A 17,172-nucleotide genomic window follows, 5' to 3' on the forward strand; every position below is an offset into this window, starting at 1 on the left:
AGAACCCAGTTTTTCCAGGTTCTCTTTACTCTGGAGGGAAGCCGCATGGTTTGGTGGCTGTGGCTTCCCTCCGGAGGGAATTAGGCCACCAGCAGGCTGGTCTGTACTGCACCTATAATTGTGTAATGCAGAAATGATAACATTGTGATGCTGCTTTAACTACCATAGCTCCATCGTATGAAATCCTGGGATTTGCATTTTGGAGAAGGGTATTTAAAATTCTCTGCCAGAGATCTCTAGTGCCTCTCCAAACTACAAACCCTAGGATTCCAAACGAGACAGCCATGTCAATTAAAGAAGAATCATAGTGCTATAATTGTTTAATAGAAAGGGATTAAGTTGAAATCCTGTTCAACTCTAGTGCTTGCCCATCTTCCAGGGTCATGCAGTGATGTCAAAGGAAGGCAGTCAAAGCTTGAACAGTCTATTTTTCCAGTTCTTTACTTCCTTTGTAGCTACTTCACCTATGTTCCTCCTGCTGATCACACACATGTAATTACTGTAGTGTAGTGCACCAACAGGATAATATTCTATGAATTTGTTAGCACTCTGAATAGTTAGTTTTTTGCATGACAACTCTCAAAATCCCCAAGCCAGCATGTGGTCATATTGGCTAGGGGACTCTGGGAGCTGCCATACATTCTTTGTACTACAGCTTCCAGAAATCAGTGCTATGGAATCCTGGGCTTTGTAGTTTGTTGTAGTACTAGAGTTCTGACAGAGAAGGCTAAATATCTCACAAAACTACAAATCCCAGATTTCCATAGCATTGAGCCATGACAGTTAAAGTGGTATCACAACCTGGGAATTCAAAAACCAAGCTTTCCAAGGTCTGGGATTTGTCTCATCATTTTCTACCTCCCCATCTAGCTCTTGGGAGAGTTATGGATATAAGAAAGTCCTATTGCAAAGCAAAATGTTTTGCCATCTAAGGCAAAGCAGCAGTTGGCACCCATTAACCAACCACATCAAAGTGCTTAGTACCCCAAACCTCCAACTTATTTTTGCAGTGAGAGAACAAATCTTGGAAGTGATTCTCCCCAGCTCTGACATTAAAACTGCAATTATAAAAAAGGAAATCATTTAAAACTCACTGCCATTTTATGACACCCCTGGATATCAGTTCCCTCTGGCAACCACTTCACTAATAGTAGTGTCAGCCTATTGGCTATTGTGAGGAATGACCATTGTTTGACTAATTTCCCATATCTTTATTTAATGCTTTTTAAGAGCCATCTAGGCTGGGGAGCAGGGGCAGAATGCTGTTTTCTTTCTGCTGAGGTGCTAGAGACATGTAGGGCTGAATCCAAAGGTTCAGTGTTTTTTTGGCAGGAGTCTTTCTCTGGTAGAAGGACTTTTTCCATCACTAGAAGACTGTCAGGAAGGAAACCTTTGACTATCCTTGGATTCCCCACATCCAACTAATTGTGATTTTTTTTTGTGCCGTACACAGTTAATTTGGAGAGACCTTTAGGAGGAAATTGCACAAAAGTTTATATAGGATACAACGGAGTAAGAGACAGGGGAAAAAAAGAAAGGAGTCTTGCAGTAGTAGTGCAGGGTCACTAGGTGGATATGTGTTTATAAAAAGGGTGGGGAACATATTTTCTATCAAGTGCCACATTGCCTTCAGGCAATCTTTCCTGGATGCTCATGGATGGTGGGACTAGAGCCAAAAGTAGATATGTCCACCCCTTCTTTTATGCCCTTCCATTTTTTGCCATCTTCTTTCTACACCTCTCTGTGTCCCCCACCTGCTCTCTCAATTCTTATGCAAGTCTGCCAAGAGAGGAATTGAGCAGTTTGCCTTGCCAGAGATCTGAATAGACCTTTTGCATAGGGCTTTTGAAATTGGCCTAAAGGGATTTATGAATGTGTTGTGCATGCCTGGTTTTTCTTTTTCCTTCACCTTTGACCACCCCCAAAAGCCTTAGTGGAGAATTGGGTTGGGGCTGGGGGTGATCTGAATGATATAGGGTGTAAAGGAGGGACAGCATGGAAGTTTAACTTTCTGTGAACTTTCTTAAGTTAAAATCTTCTAGCATCCAGTCCATGGCAATGTGCTATGGAATCCTGGGGTTTGTAGTTTAGGGAAGTACTTGAGCAGTGGTTCCCAATCTTTGTTCCTCCAGATGTTTTGCACTTCAGCTTCTAGAAACCCTAGCCAGCTTGGCCAGTAACAGCCTGGAGTTCTGGGACATGAAGTCCAAACCATTGGGAGGACCAAAGTTTGGGAACCACTGCATTAGAGCTTTGTGGCTGAGAATTGTAAATACAACTCCCTAAACTGCATATCCCAGGACTCCACAGGATGTGACCATGGCAGTTAAAGAGAAATCATAGCTCTATAACTGGGTAGTGTGGAAAGGCCCCAGATTTGGAATGATTTTCCACCCCCACCACTCCAACCTGTCATGTTCTCCCAGAGAGGCCTTTTGGTGTTGAAAGGTAGAATGGAGGAAAGGATGGGAAAATGTCCTTTTATTGACATGTTTCAGCATCCAAACTTCTGTGTTGTATGTTTGTTGCTATAGAGTGAATAAATGATAGGAACTTGTAGGAAACAGAATGTTTGATCTGGAGGGAAATGGCTGGGTTTTCTTCCAACCCTGAAGGGAAACACAACACTAGGAAGATGGAATAGTGTCTTTTTTTTTTAACGGAGAATGAGCTCAGGACTTTTTCCTGTAATAACAGCATGCCATTTTTTAAAAAAAATGTCTGTTTTGGTCTGGTAAATGGAGATGACTTAGATGTCTAGATGGAGACCCTGATGGCCTGTGTTTGCCTCACTCTTATACTATGTATTTTAGATAGCAGTCATGCATATACTTAGATGCAGACATAAAAATTGTCAAAACAGACCCTCAGATTTTACTTGATTGGTTTCAACCCAGTTTTGTCCTTTGGTCCATGTTTTAGGATGTCTTCTATTATTCCCTAGTGTAATTCCATCAGATTTTATTCCTGTAGCATCTATTTCTATTCTATTTCATCTACACCTCGTAATGGATACAACGCCAGAAACTACACCTCTCATCCTCTGACTGTTTTAATGCTTCCTCCTTGACACATTTGGAATAACTTTTTGATACTCCAGAAGGTGGGGAATATGTGGCCCTCCTAATACTGTTGGACTACAATTCCTATCTATCCAGTTAATAGGGTCATCTGTAGGGCCGCAGGTTTCATACCCATACCATACTCCCTTCTCATAAGGGTCACAAGCTGAGAAACATTTCTGCCTATGAGAGACTTCACTTTTTGAGTGGACTTCATCTTTTGCATTAAAAAGCACCATTGCCCGATTGCTAGAGGTTGGAAGTTGGTCAATAGGGTTTTCTAGCTTGATAGCTCTTCTCCCCCTTTACACAAACCAGGAATCATGTAATAATCTGTGTGGACAATTTCACCATACAGTTCTCTTCAGTGATTTGCAATGAGTATGACAGGGCCAAATACTATAATCAAGCTTTGAAAAATTCCAGATCAGTCCACAGTCAGAATGTTTGGTTGTTGTTGTGTGCCTTTAAGCCCTGTCTGGCTCATGGCAACTCTAACCCCATATCATGGGGTTTTCTTGGCAAGATCTGCTTGGAGGTGGTTGGCATTGCTTTCCCCAGAGGCTGAGAGAAACTATGACTTTCTCATGGTCACCCAGTAGGTTTCCATACCTGAATAAGGATTTGAACTCTGGTCTCTCAGAGTCCTAGTCCAACATTCAAACTACTACCACACTGGTGCTGGAACATCTGGTACTAAATTGAAAACCATTATTGGTATTTATTTATTGCACTTTCCTACTGCCTTTCATCCCACAAAAGCTGCCATGTCAAAATGCAGAGAGTAAAGGCAATTAAAACATTGTTACATAAATGAAAACATTTAAAAACAGCCACCCCCCCCAAAAAAAAAAACAACCCCAAACACCATGACTGGAGATTAGGACATGGCTATATCTTCACATCGCTTTGGTGCATGTTCAGTACGGTTGGCATGAGCAACTTAAATGGCAGGTGAGCTCTGTGATTCTGAATGTGTCTAGATATAGGTATAAATGGAATTGAGTCAGTTCTATGATGTTCAGTGAGCTTTGGATTTTAAGTGGCACCTGCTATGAATTATGCTGAAGAGCTTTTTCAAGCCCAAGGCAAAAAGCTGTAAAGTTACAGCTTATGTTTTCCTTGTTTTTCACCCCATACAGGAGGAATGGACAAGGCAGGACACTCCTTGCTGATGATGGTGCCACAGCCTCTTCAAGATGAGCTGCCTCCTGGACAAGAGGATCTGGTCAATACCTTGAGATACATGCACTCACTTCTCAGGTAAGTTCTCTAAGAGGGAACTAGATACTGAAGGCATCCATGTTAGCCTTCCCTCTAGAGCAGGGGTGAACAACTACAGAGAGGGCAGAGGGCCTTCCTCTCCCAGAAGTGACATCATGTTCACCCAGATTTTATCAGGTTTTCTAAGCTTTTTCATCAGAGGTTGGGGGCTCTGGGGTGTCGATAAACTGAACTGTTGCATTTGCAGCTGTTTTGGAGGGATTGGACCAGTTTTTGTGCAACAGATAGTCTCAAAATCAGCACAATTGTAAAAATATACATTTTGGGGGGCTGGGGGTTTAGGGGGCTTCTGAAGCCACTGTTTCGGATCCCAAAGGCTGCATGTGACTCATAGGCTGCATTTGCCTACCCTGTCCTACAGTGTTCCCTCTGACACAGGTAGGGATAGACCACGATGTGATGTAGCCTAAGGCAAAGGACAAAATGGTACCCCTCCCTCCCTCCCCACATTCCATGTACAGAAGTGGTTTGGAGTGGTAGTTGAATCTTATTTTGATATTGGTAAGGGTTTGAGTGTTGGACGATGACTCTGGAGACCAGGTTTTGGTTCCTAGCTCAGCCATGAAACTCACTGGGTGATCTCAACCAAGTCGCATCCCATGGTTTCATCCCATGGAATCCTAGGTTCTGTAGTTTTGTGAGGCTGTAGAACTCTCTGGCTGAGATTTCCAAATACTAAATCTCCCTAAACTGCAACTCACAGGAACCATGGCAGTTAAAGTGGAATAATAGCACTATAATTGTATAGTATGAATGGGGGGCCCAATTGACTATTGCATGTAGAATGGCAGTCTGTGGGGGTTGCTATCTTGTCCTTCACCTTAGGTAGCATAAGGTTCTTAGAGAGCCTTGTAAACATCTGCCTCAGAAACTCCCCAGGCTGACCCAGCAGGAAATCTGCTACATCGGCCTATCTGAGGTAACAGCTGTGTGAAATGTGAAAGCCTTCAGGATTTCCTTCCAAAGAATCCTGAAGTGATTCACTGAGGCAGGTGGAAAATTCAGGAAATTCTCTTTATAAATTGCAGCTCTTAAGGATGGTGCTCTGGGAAATGATTAACAATTTGGCTTGAAACCAGGTGTGGGTTTTTTAAACAAATGACTATTTTCAGCCAGTAGATTAAAAGTGAGCTTGAGTCACTATCACTTTTTTTTCAGGAGCTGATATGCAGTAACAGTTATGAGAATAAGTTGTGTGCCCTTTGACCTCAGCTGTGAATGCATTTGGTCATTTGAAGCAAGACTGGACATATCAATGTAACAAGAGTGACAAATAACATAACTCTGTATGTCTATTACCCTAAGTCTCCAATTTGCTCCTCATATTCCATTTCAGCAAACTTTACAATAGCCCTGCAAAGTAGGTCAGTATTATAACTTAGGGAAGTAGTCATACAGAGTTACGGTATGTTATTTGTCCCTCTTGTTACATTGATATGTCCAGTTACTCTCCGCTTCTTAATATGGAGTTGCTAATAACAAACCATCTTTTTCTGTATTCTACATACATCCGAAAGAGAGAGAGAGAAGCAAGCTGACATGCAACCATTAACTCAGTCTCTCTATCTATAGGATGAGTACAGCCAGATTATAATAAATTGGTACATCAGAAGGAGAGCAAAAAAAGCAAACATGCATGTAAACATTAGCTCAATCTCTTCATCTATATAATGAGTACAGTTGGCATGAAATAAATTGTGGAGATTGCAGAAAGGAAAGTACCATGGCATCCTTAACTGGTCTTATATGTGAAATAGTCTTCAGATTCCATGTGCTGCCCCAGGTGTCATGAGTTTAGTAGCCCTTGTTAAGGCAGACTTGCATAATGGTGAGAACAACAGCCTAAATTCCATCTTTTCCTCTTCTCACTCGTTCCAGGCAAGAACTGAAGGCCCTTGGGCTGACAGTGCTGTTGGACCTGAGCCAGGTAGATGACTGGGCCCTCCAGGCTCCTGTGCTCCTGCCAGCCTTACGCACATTCCAGGTACCATCTTGACTCTACTTAAGTAGCTCACTTGCTATGCCTTAAAATGTCCTACCCTTCTTTTACTGGCCTCCTTAGCATATTGTTTGTGAAGAATTGTTCGTTTTAGTAAATCCAAACCAGCTAACTGCCCTGAAACTGTAGCAATTTGTTGAACTGATTTCATAATAAAAAGTATGTATGGCAGTCAGGAGAGGAAGAGTAAGCATACTGTCATTGTATCCTGTGTCCAGGAAGCTTGGGATGTGTAATGAGGAGATGGGAGGTTGTTGTTATAATTAAAAATATCCTCATTTCATCTCCTGCACTGACATTAAAATGGTACTGGATTAAAAATATTAATAATAATATGGTCAATCAGAGACTTTGGCTGCTCTTCAGAGGGTTGCAGTTTCAGCACTGCAGAGATGTGATGAAGAACACTTTTCCATGATCTCTTGTTGCCTCTTGCTTCCTGTGGCTATTCTTTACCCACTACCCTCAAGCCCTTCCCCTCCTGTTCTCTATGCATTTTCCTTGAAAATAAGCTACCCTGAAGCAAGAGCTTTTTCCCCTTTAGGAGAGTTCGCCACCCCCCATTAGTCAGCTGTTGGTGATCTTGCCACCTGATGACCGTTTTGTACCCCATGAAGAGGAACTGGTTTTGGAACCTGCTGTAGTAAGTTCTCCTGCGTGAGGTTACATTGCTGATTATTTGGGAGGACAATTGGGAGTGGGTATTCTTCTGAGGAGGTCAAATATGAAATCATTATGCCTTGCTATGGTCTTATCATCTTGCAGGAAGTGCGGCTTCTCCCTCTTTCTGAACTGCCTAATTATGTGAGCCTGGACCAGCTGACTCCAGCGCTAGGTGGGACTCTGCACTATTCACCACTAAAATGGGTTTCAGAGCACCAGGTAAGACTGACTAGTAGTTAAATGAACCTCATTTTTCCCCATGGGTTTCACCAAAGGAACCAATCCAGTCTGCCTCCAATGCTTTGTAGAATCCCCTGCCTTGGCTTGCACTTTTGATCCCATCTCTATTTTTTTTTTTAATGTATTTGCTCATCATTCCCATGTAGTCTTTCCCTTTCAGGCTTTTAGCTTATCTTTAATACATGTAAGAACTTCACACTCCTTTCCAACTGTTTGGAGGGGCCCACATGCCACTGCAATCACAAAAAGACGATGTTGTGAATCGTCCTGGTATAAGATGTTTCTTCTCAGTAACTTTCATGTACATTCTGGATCTCTGCATCTGTCAGGGGTGGCCCTACCATTAGGCAGATTGAGGCAAACACCACAAGCAGCAGATGATAGGGGGCAATGGGGGCATGATCTCATGAACTCCGTTCCCCATGTTTGGAGGACAGAGGGGTGTATGCTATGCATTGTGTCCTGGGCCCCCTAAATCAGGTCTGCTCAGAGTGATGGCCTGTGGGCTGGTGCTAGTCCATGACCCATGGACTGCCAGTCTGCAGCAGAATAGAAACAAGTTGCACCCAGTAGGTAAAAATATATCACCAGCCCCTGATACTTTGGGTAAATAAATATGCCAATCCCACACATCAGATACCCTGAGGAGCACTGCCATAAATAACTTCCGTGACTCATGGAATGATGTGGCAGAGGAAGCCATTTCATCAATTGTGTTAAAAATAACATTTAACCTACTAGTTACGTTAGCTTCTGAAAGTGAGCAATGGAAGAAGTAACTATCTTGTCCTTTGCCTCAGAGAACAAGATGTCTTGAGTCAGCCCTGTCTTCTGTGATGCTTACTTCTCTGCCTCTATGTACTTCTCTTTCTCTGTTTTTCCATGCAGGCTCTTGAGCAACTCCAGGCACTCTGCCGTAGTGTCCTGCAGGCTGTATGTGAGGCTAGTGCCCACCTCAAGTCAGTCGGATCAGCATCAAATCAGGAGGTAAACAACCCTCTGGTATCTGCTACAATTTTCCATCTTCAATCATCTTGAGAGACCAACCTTCAGCCCCATTTCTGATGAGAGCAAGGATGGAAATCATGGGGCCCTGCAGATGTTGTTGGACTGTAAATCCCAACAACTGTAGCCATCATAGCCAATGGGGAGGCTACGGTAGTTGCAGGTCAACAACACCTGGAGGGTTGCATGATTCTCTCCACAGATTCAGGATGTTAAAAATATAAAAATAGTCTAATTGTAAATATGTGGTATAGAGCTGTTACTTAATTGTCACTCTGGGCTTTCAACTGTTTTCTATTTCAGATAACTGTAGAGAAGAACAATGTGAGATTGTTATGTTTGTAATAATATGAAAGTATTTGTTTTTTTAATTTTTTTGGAAAGGAGTATAAATTAGTTCGGCCCCCCAAAAAAGAACTATTAGTCACTAATGGAAATGTGGGTGTTGTATTGTAAAGTAGACCGCTAAAGTTTATTTTTTGGACTACAATTCCCAGAATCTCCTAACCAGAATGACCACTGTGGGCATCATAGTCCAAAAAAGTAAGTTTTCCAAGCACTCATGGAAAGTTGTTTCCTTTGTGTGGTTCAGCCACGCCATACTTGGAACTAAAAGCAGGATAAGTAATTGATCCTTTTTAAAAAAAGTTAATTTTTCTTGAGGGTTGTTGTTGCTGTATGCCTTCAAATTGTTTCTGACTTATGGCAACCCTAAGGTGAGCCTATCATGGAGTTTTCTTGGCAGGATTTGTTCAGAGGAGTTTTGTCATTGCCTTTGCCTGAGGCTGAGAGAGTGTAATTTGGCCAAGGTCACTAGTGGGGACTCAAATCCTGGTCTCCAGAGTCATAGTCCAGTACTCAAACCACTACGCCATGATAATCCTTTAAATACATTTTTATGATGTATGATATTAGTATTCTTAGGGCCCATACAGACAAGGCCAAAAGAAAGCTGCTTTGGGTCTCTTTGGAGGAATGCTATTTAAATGATGCATGTGTCCTAAGAGTCCGGAAGCTATGCCAAAGCCACGCTCCAGTCCTAAGGACTGGAGTGCAGCTTTGGTGCAGCTTCTGGCCTCTTATGGTGTGAGTGTCATTTAAACAGCATACTTCCAAAGAGCCCCGAAGCAGCTTTATTTTGGCCTGTCTGTATGGGCCCATAGACTTTGGTACTAATCTTATTCTTTTCTGTTTGTAAAATTCTTATGATTTATGGTCTTATACATAAATCGCTTAGGCTACAGTGTACATCTCCCAGACTCTCTTAGCCAGCATGGTCAGTGAAGAAGCTGGCTGGGGAAACTTTGGGGGTTGTGGTCTAAAAAGTAAATTTTACCTGCTAATCTCTGATGTTTCACCACTTTAGGAAGTGTCAGCACAGATCACATTGCACCAAGAGACGATGCGGAAACTGCTCTCTGAGCCACGTCTTCTGGAGCTCCAGCGCCGTGGGGGGTCCTTGCTGGCACGGCTGCCTCCCCTGGGACCCTGCAGGTGAAGACTGGGGCTAGAGGATAACAATGCTGCTGTTTCTTAGCAGAATTATATCAAATAAGACAATCACTCCTTAATTTATTTTGAAATCACATTTTTGTCCTGCTTGTTTAAGTTTCCTACACATTGAATTGGCCCTCCGAGTGATAAAGCCAAGTCCAAGATATTTCAGCACCAAACTAACTCCCCTCCTTTGCCCCAACATCAAGGTATACAGTAACGTAAGATAGTCAAGTTATTTTGACACATGAGGGAGAAACTCTCAGAAGGCCATTTCTTTCTTCATGGCACTAAAAATACAGTTGGCCCTCCTTATCCACAGATTCGATCCAAAACAGGGAGAGGCAGGATACAAATAAATAAATAAATATATTATTTATGTTAATATATTATATGCCATTGCATTTAATAGGACTTGGGCATCCACGGCTTTTGATATCCACAGGGGATCCTGGAAAGAAACCCCAGTGGATATGAAGGACCCACTGTGCCCCCACAATAAATTGTATAAAGTAACAGTTTGCTACTCTTTCCTGATACTCAAAATGTGTTGCCAAGTTCAGAACTAGGAATGTTATTTTGAAAAGTAATTAGTTGCTTTTAAATTTCCTCTCCAAAATCACTAGAACATTACTGTTACTTGTTATTTATCATGTTAGTCACATGTTACTTTTTAGTTATATTTTTAAAAAGTACACTTAAAAATATCCAATTGCAAAAAAAAGGGCCTCAAATCTTTTTTAAGAGTAACAGATAAATGTTACTCAATATACTAAAAAGTAAGTATTAAATTATCTTGGGAAAAAACAACACTTCCATCTAGGGAGAGGGCCACTTCAGCTAAGAGAACATAGCTGGAGGTGATGCTTCATGACAGCGAATCAGGTGTTCACAAAGCAGTTTAGCTATTTGTCACTGATTTTCATTTACATGATAGCAAAAGGGAGAAAATAAATTACTGGTTTTATTTTTATTGTATTGTTCAAATGTATTGCTTAAGTCTATTGTCTTGTCTTCAAACCAAGCTAGTGAGATAGTTTAGGCCGGCCCAAGGTCACCCAGTGAACCTCATGACTGGAATGGGATAGGAAAACAGGTTTTTCTCATTCTGGTTTGGTCTGCAAACCAGTAATGCACACTGGCTCTCAAACATTTCAAACAAAAATAGGCAAACACTTGATCAGTTTGAAGCATTAAAACTGCTGGCAGGTGAAGAGTCCAGCATTCTTCTCGCTTTCTTCCTCTCTCCACCTCCTTGTCTCTCTTCTTATAATAGCAGCCTCACATAGGTCCAGAACACACTGCAGAAATAAACTGCAGTTTGAGACTGCTTTAACTGCCCTGGCTCAATGCTAGGGAATTCTGGGAACTGTGGTTTTGTGAGACATTTAGCCTTCTCTCTGAGAGCTCTGGTGCCACAATAAACTACAATTCACAGGATTCCCTAGCACTGAGCCAGGGCAGTTAAAATGGTCTCGAACTGGATTATTTCTGCAGTGTATTTTGGACCATCTTTTCCTAAGAAGTCAACAACAAAAAGTTCATTGGGATGCCACATTAGCTTTAACTTTGCAGCTTGTCCCTAAGACACAAAGGTGGAAGTGAGGCGCAGCCACATTTCAATCCATCTTTTGCAGTTAATAACACCAAACCATATGTCTTGAACTTCAGCTCCCAGTAGCTCCAAACAGTAGGGATTATGGGAGCTGTAATACCCTAAAGGCACAAGATTCTGCCTGATCTTGGAAGCCAAGCAGGGTCAGCCATGGTTAGTACTTGGATGGGAGACTGTCAGTGAATACCAGGTGCTATAAGTAATATTTCAGAGGAAGGAACTGGCAAAACCACCTCTAAGAAAACCCTATGAAAATCATGGGGTCACCATAATTTGACCTATGACTTGAAGGTACATACACATATAATCCAAAACATCTGAGGAGATAGATGAAAGTTCTCCAACCTGATCTAAAACAGATATAGGGAGCCTGTGTTCCTTCTAGATTTTGTTGGAAAGTATGTGCTACCATCTACCATCATTCAGCTAGGGACAGTGGGAGAATGTTATAGTCCAGCACCATCTGGAAGGCAGCAGGTTCCCCACCCAAAACTGAAGTGAATATTTTCTTTGATGCTAGAACTCAGTTCTAGAATGTGGCTGGGTATTAACTCTGTTCTGTTTCTCATAAACCGTTCCTCAGTCCTGGCCATCAACCAAGTGCTGATAGATATGGGTGGGTTTTCCTTTCAGGGTTGGTTTTATTGTTTTTAAAACCCTTTGAAATAGTAATTCAAAAACTGGGGTTTCTCTGCCCCTACCACACATAATTTGTATGCATTTCATGCTTGTATCATGTAAAGGGTTGCTTTTATTGTCTATAAAACCCTTTGACATATTAATCCAAAACCTGGATTTTTTTTTCTCTCCCCTAACCCCAGTGACACATAATTTGTAAGCATTTCTTGACTGTACCATGCAATAGCAGAAACAGAGTGTCGAATTTGTCATTCTGAGCACCTCAGCCTTTGTGTACAAGTCCTTAAGGTGGTGAAAGTAAGTTTAAAAATTATGTAACAGGGGAAATTCCTGGTACCAAGAATGGACAGGTGATCAGTATTTCTCTTGGCCATGGCTCTTAGCCCCTCTGTGAGGATGGCAGAAGTAGAATGAACTATGCAAACTAAAAAATAATAATAGTGCAAATTTGCATTGTTTGTACATGTCAAACCATGGAGCAGACCAGATGCATGTGTTGGAAGCCACTGGGCTCTCAGGGGCAGTGGTGAGGAAACTCCTGTCTGATGGCAGTTTGTGGCCTGTAAAGTTTTTCTGTCCAACCAATGAGATGCTCGATGAAAGAACTCTTTCCCCATTTTTTGTAGTCTACGTGTGGGTATATGTGCCTTCAAGTCACCTGTCAACTTATGGCTTAATATCATAGACTGTTCTTAGGCAAGAAATACTCAATATAGCCCACAGTGCCTGGTCTCCACTGAGGGTCTCCTATCCAAGCACTAACCTGGGCTGGCCCTGCTTAGCTTCCAAGATCAGATAGGGCCTGGTGCCTTTAGAGGATTTAGGCCCTATTACTTTTGAATCCCCTCCCCTAGTGCAGTCATGAGGAGAAGATTAAAAGAAAGCAGGGGACCCCTCTCCTAGAGGAGCACTTGAATGAAGTCCTTTCCTCTGGCCTTGTTCTTCAGTAAGAATATCCTGGGCTAAAGATTTTCTGATGGATGCTTGCAAAAAAAAAACACAAAAAAAAACAACCTTACTTCCTTCAAGTAAAGAGATTCCTTTTGAACACATGAACATCTCTCCTTCTTAAAGAGAGAACATTCCAGTATATAATTCAAAAGCTCCAGGAGAAAGGTCATGGCCATTTGGGCTGGCTCTTAAATGTGTTGTGTCCCAAAAGGGCTCTTGTTGGCATGAATCTGCCCTCTGCGCTCTTTTCCTCTTTATTTTGCATAGATGGCAGCTGTGCCCAAAGTGACCCACTGCTTTTCTTTCTGCAGTATGGAGGCTGTGGCTGCCACCAGACTCTACCAAGAGGTGGATGAAGCCCTTCATGGACTTGTCCAGCTCAGCAACCGGCGCCTGGAGGTGTTGCAGCAGGAGCGGGAAAACACACAGGTAAATGCTAAAGTGTCTTTCAATAGTTTGCTTAGGTGAATCTGAGACTTTTGTAGGTCTTGGCAGGCCGCATACAATTAAAATTTATAGACAAACCCATAGAAAAGCTAAGCAGAAGAAACCTTAGAGCTCATTTGTTGGACTTTATATCCTTCCCCCACTACTATCCTCTTTTCCTTGTGTATTGTGTCTTTTTTAAATTGTAAGGGAATTTGATGGAACTGTCAACAATTTTTAAGATGCTCTGAAAGCCTTTTTTGCTGAGGGGTGGGGTATACATTGCTGTAAATAAATAAACAAACACTCCCACTGGTTCCAGTACTGGAACTGAACCATAACAATGAAATGGGACAAACTAGGCAAATATTCTGCATTTTACTTGAAGGAGAACAGATAGGTCCTAAAATATATTTTTGAATTGATAATACAGTCATGAACAGTCAAGGTGCCTGGCTCCTTGAAGAGTCGTTCCCAACCCTGTTGGGATGGTTGAAAGGGGGTGAGTGGGGTTGCACTTGCTAATTTCTTCAGAAAACCTAGGTTTTCTGAGGTGGGAGATGAAAAATCACATTAGCATAAATAGAAGAACTGTGTCTGAAGCAGCCTGGAGGAAGCAAGAACTGGCAGTTCGGGGGGAAAGCAGTGCAATGGCTATAGGGAGAGTTAAGGTATACCTAATGAAGTATCTTGGTCTGTATTGCTGATGGGAGGGGCAATGCCGTGATGAAATCTGCGGCTGTTGGCTTTTTTCTGTCTTGTGCATAAGCTAAAAAGGTTGGGAGCCCTGAAAGACTGCAGTGGGTGCAGGGCCCAGTTTTAGTGCCTTGGGTAAAATGTACCTTTGATGTCTCCTCCCCCACCAGTTTTGCAAAACCTTCCCATGTGTACCATGTGTGGCTGTTTAGAAAAAGTGACATCAAACTGAAAATGAGTAAAGAAAATATTATGAAATTAATTGATGGAAGATCATTTTTATAGTTAGGTGCCCAGACAGCCTAAAGATGTTTTTTGGGGAAAACATCTCCTCCTGTTTCTGTGGCCACAACATGTAAGAAGCTTATTTCAGTGCCATGACCACCCAGTTTGCCCTCCCTCAAGTTTAATCCCAGAAGGCAGTTCTGTAGGCTTGGCCAAGTAATCATTTCTTTCTTGTGCTCTTTCTCTCTCTCTCTCTCTCTCCTTCCAATTCCCTATCCCACCACAATAATCCAGCAGCAAACTCTGGAAGACAAGACATGCCTTGAACCTGGTGCTGATGGTATGGAAGAGAAGAAGGAAGGAAAGAGGCCAGCTGAGGGCCTGGCTGAAGGGGCATCCCTGGAGAGGACATTGTTACAAAGCCCCAAGTCCCAAAGGAAGGCACTACCCTCTCCAGATACTGGCTGTGCCCCACGGTCCCGTGCCTGCAGCATCAGTGCCTCATCTTCCCCTAAGCATGGCTGGGGCCTGAGTGCCAGGTCTGGCTCCTCTTGCAGCCTAACCTCTCTTTTTCAGCCACATGCCAGCCCCAAAGCCTCTCCTTGCTGTTCTCCCACTCGAAGCCATGTCCTAGAGAATGGGAAGAAGAGACAGGGCAGTCCCAGGTCACCTCTGTCTCCTGCTTCCCCCATATCGTTGCGGGCCTCAAGTGACCCAGGCCGCCCCAGTGTACACATCCGTGGCCTAGAGGTGAGCAGTCGTGAGCTAGCAGACCGGAGCTGTTCTCCCCGTGAACATGTGTTGTTGAGTCGTAGCGGGACCCATGTTGCTGAAGCTCCTTGGGGGGCCACACCCCGTATGGAAAGAAGGCGCTGTCTTGGGTAAGAAGAAAGGGCACTGGAAGTGGGACTAATGACATAATCTCATTTTTTGCTGTGTCATTAATCCAAAATTATGTCCAGGGCTGAACACTTGGTACATTTAATGGCTTGGAAGGGTCAACCCAAGACATTTGATCCATGCTGCAGACAGTGGAAATGGCCTCCCTGCTTTCCATTCATGAACCAGAGGCATATTCAGACATGTGGAGCTGTGCAAAAATTGTTTCAGTTCTGTTTCTGTTTCAGTAGAGCTTGCTCAGGAGACATGGCTAGTATACCGATCAGGCACATCTTTCTCTCAGTGTGCCACTGTATCCACAATCTGCCCAGGTCAGGATAAGTAAAGTGTGACCTGAAAGCTGCATGTGGCCCCCAGAACCCTCCTGCCACCATTTTCCTACATTTTGGACCCAATCCCTGAACTGTTTTAGACATGAGAGGGTTTTATTCCACCATGAAGTGAACTGGAAATTGATTACAAACTGTTAATTTGATAAGTTCTCTCAGTCTTAAAATTACCTCCTGGATAAATAAGGGCATTTCCTGGGATTAAAACAGCACTGGGAGGGGGGAATTCCCCCAGTCCCTGGGGGCTATTTTGAGTCAAAACAACCTTTTCAAAAACATGTTTTCTATGTTAAGTGAAGGAGGTCCAGTGATGGTAGTAGGGAATATGTACCCCCAGTCCTGCAGGGAGCCAGCCCCTACAAAATGTCCATCCTTGCCCTAGCTGATCTAGTATATTGCTTTAAAAAATACCCTTGTTTCTTGACTTCACAGGGCCCACATGCTCCAGATTATCCAGGCAGGGCCAAACAACTCAGTATTTCATTGCTCGCTCCCCATGTCTTTTCTCAGGGTCCAACAACAGCTTCTGGCTGAGCTGCTGGAGTGTGAGCGGGAGTATGTGAATGCCCTTTCCCAGCCTCTCTGTCTGTCCCAGGAACCTGGGGGACAGGCCTGGCCAGCTGAACTGCGGTGCCTGGGCAGTGCTCTTCGGACCATACGGGACCAGTTGCTGGCCTTCCACAGCAGCTGCCTCCTTGGCGAGTTGGAAGGATGCATGAACCACCCGTCACGTGCTGGGGGCTGTTTCCTGCACCACGTGAGTGCTTGCCTTCACCCCACCCCTCCAGCTAATCTTACTGTCATTTTAAAATCTGCTTTGCTGCATGCTTGAGTCCATTTCCTACACCACAAGTCCATCTCTTCTTCTTCCTTTTCTTCACCTCCAAGGACAAAGCCTCCACAAGATTTAGTTTGTCATTGTGACTTAGCCCCCCAAAGTTTCTGTTACGTGCTCTGGAGTACATGCTATAATAATAGAGAAGAGAGCACTGCTGAACATGTGTAGAGATAAACTTTTGTCAACCATGGATTAACTGTAGGCACACTTGCCTATCTCGCAAAGATAGATAAGGCTATGTAGCCCTTCCCCTTTTAGAAATAAGTACTATGAAACTATTCAGTAGTGCATCTCTCACCTTGTACCTTTCCTTCTTGTATATGCAAGTCTTTGGTTGATGGCTCATTCCAACACACTTCCTGCAGGTGTGTCTAACAAGGAGGAAGCTACAAGTAGCCTGTGAAAGTTAAATGCTCTGTCTTCAACATTACAGCAAATCATTTGGCAACCAGCCAAGATATAAGAGAATGACCCCAAAGTAAACATGGAAACCCAGGTGGACACAAACACTTGCCCCTCTGCTTTGTGTATTACAGCCAGTTTGTAAAACACAACAGGGAGGGGCACAAGATGTTTTAGACAATTCTGATGTTACAGTTAGGTATATTGGCTAGAACTGATGGAAATTGTAGTCCAAAAACAGCCACAGTCACGTAAGTCCTTGAAATAATGCTTTCTGATTGAAGCCTGGTACATAAAGATACAGACTGAATTCATTTAGGGATGTAACACAGTAGTTTAAGCCAAATAATTGCACTGTACGAACAGCATAGGAAACCTTGTATTTTGTGCTTGTTTCTAAAGGC

At 43.0% G+C, this 17,172-nt stretch overlaps 1 protein-coding gene across 3 annotated transcripts in view; it reads left to right on the forward strand.

Annotated features, from left to right (window-relative positions):
- Positions 1-17,172, forward strand: part of LOC149303495 (rho guanine nucleotide exchange factor 40-like) — a 39,682-nt gene that overhangs the window by 13,643 nt on the left and 8,867 nt on the right. For 2 of the 3 annotated variants that reach the window (XM_089479774.1, XM_089479776.1), the window contains exons 4-12: positions 4,205-4,325; positions 6,225-6,330; positions 6,890-6,988; positions 7,111-7,227; positions 8,137-8,235; positions 9,620-9,747; positions 13,264-13,381; positions 14,594-15,180; positions 16,039-16,285. In XM_089479774.1, the coding sequence (XP_089335900.1) occupies positions 4,205-4,325; positions 6,225-6,330; positions 6,890-6,988; positions 7,111-7,227; positions 8,137-8,235; positions 9,620-9,747; positions 13,264-13,381; positions 14,594-15,180; positions 16,039-16,285 (1,622 nt within the window). The remainder of the gene's footprint in view (positions 1-4,204; positions 4,326-6,224; positions 6,331-6,889; positions 6,989-7,110; positions 7,228-8,136; positions 8,236-9,619; positions 9,748-13,263; positions 13,382-14,593; positions 15,181-16,038; positions 16,286-17,172) is intronic. The other variant, XM_089479775.1, reaches the window with a different exon arrangement.

This window comes from Sceloporus occidentalis, unplaced genomic scaffold (assembly GCF_023333645.1).
Source record: "Sceloporus occidentalis isolate IW3139 unplaced genomic scaffold, rSceOcc1.0.p SCAF_14, whole genome shotgun sequence".
In the NCBI taxonomy this organism is placed as follows: Eukaryota; Metazoa; Chordata; class Lepidosauria; order Squamata; family Phrynosomatidae; genus Sceloporus; species Sceloporus occidentalis.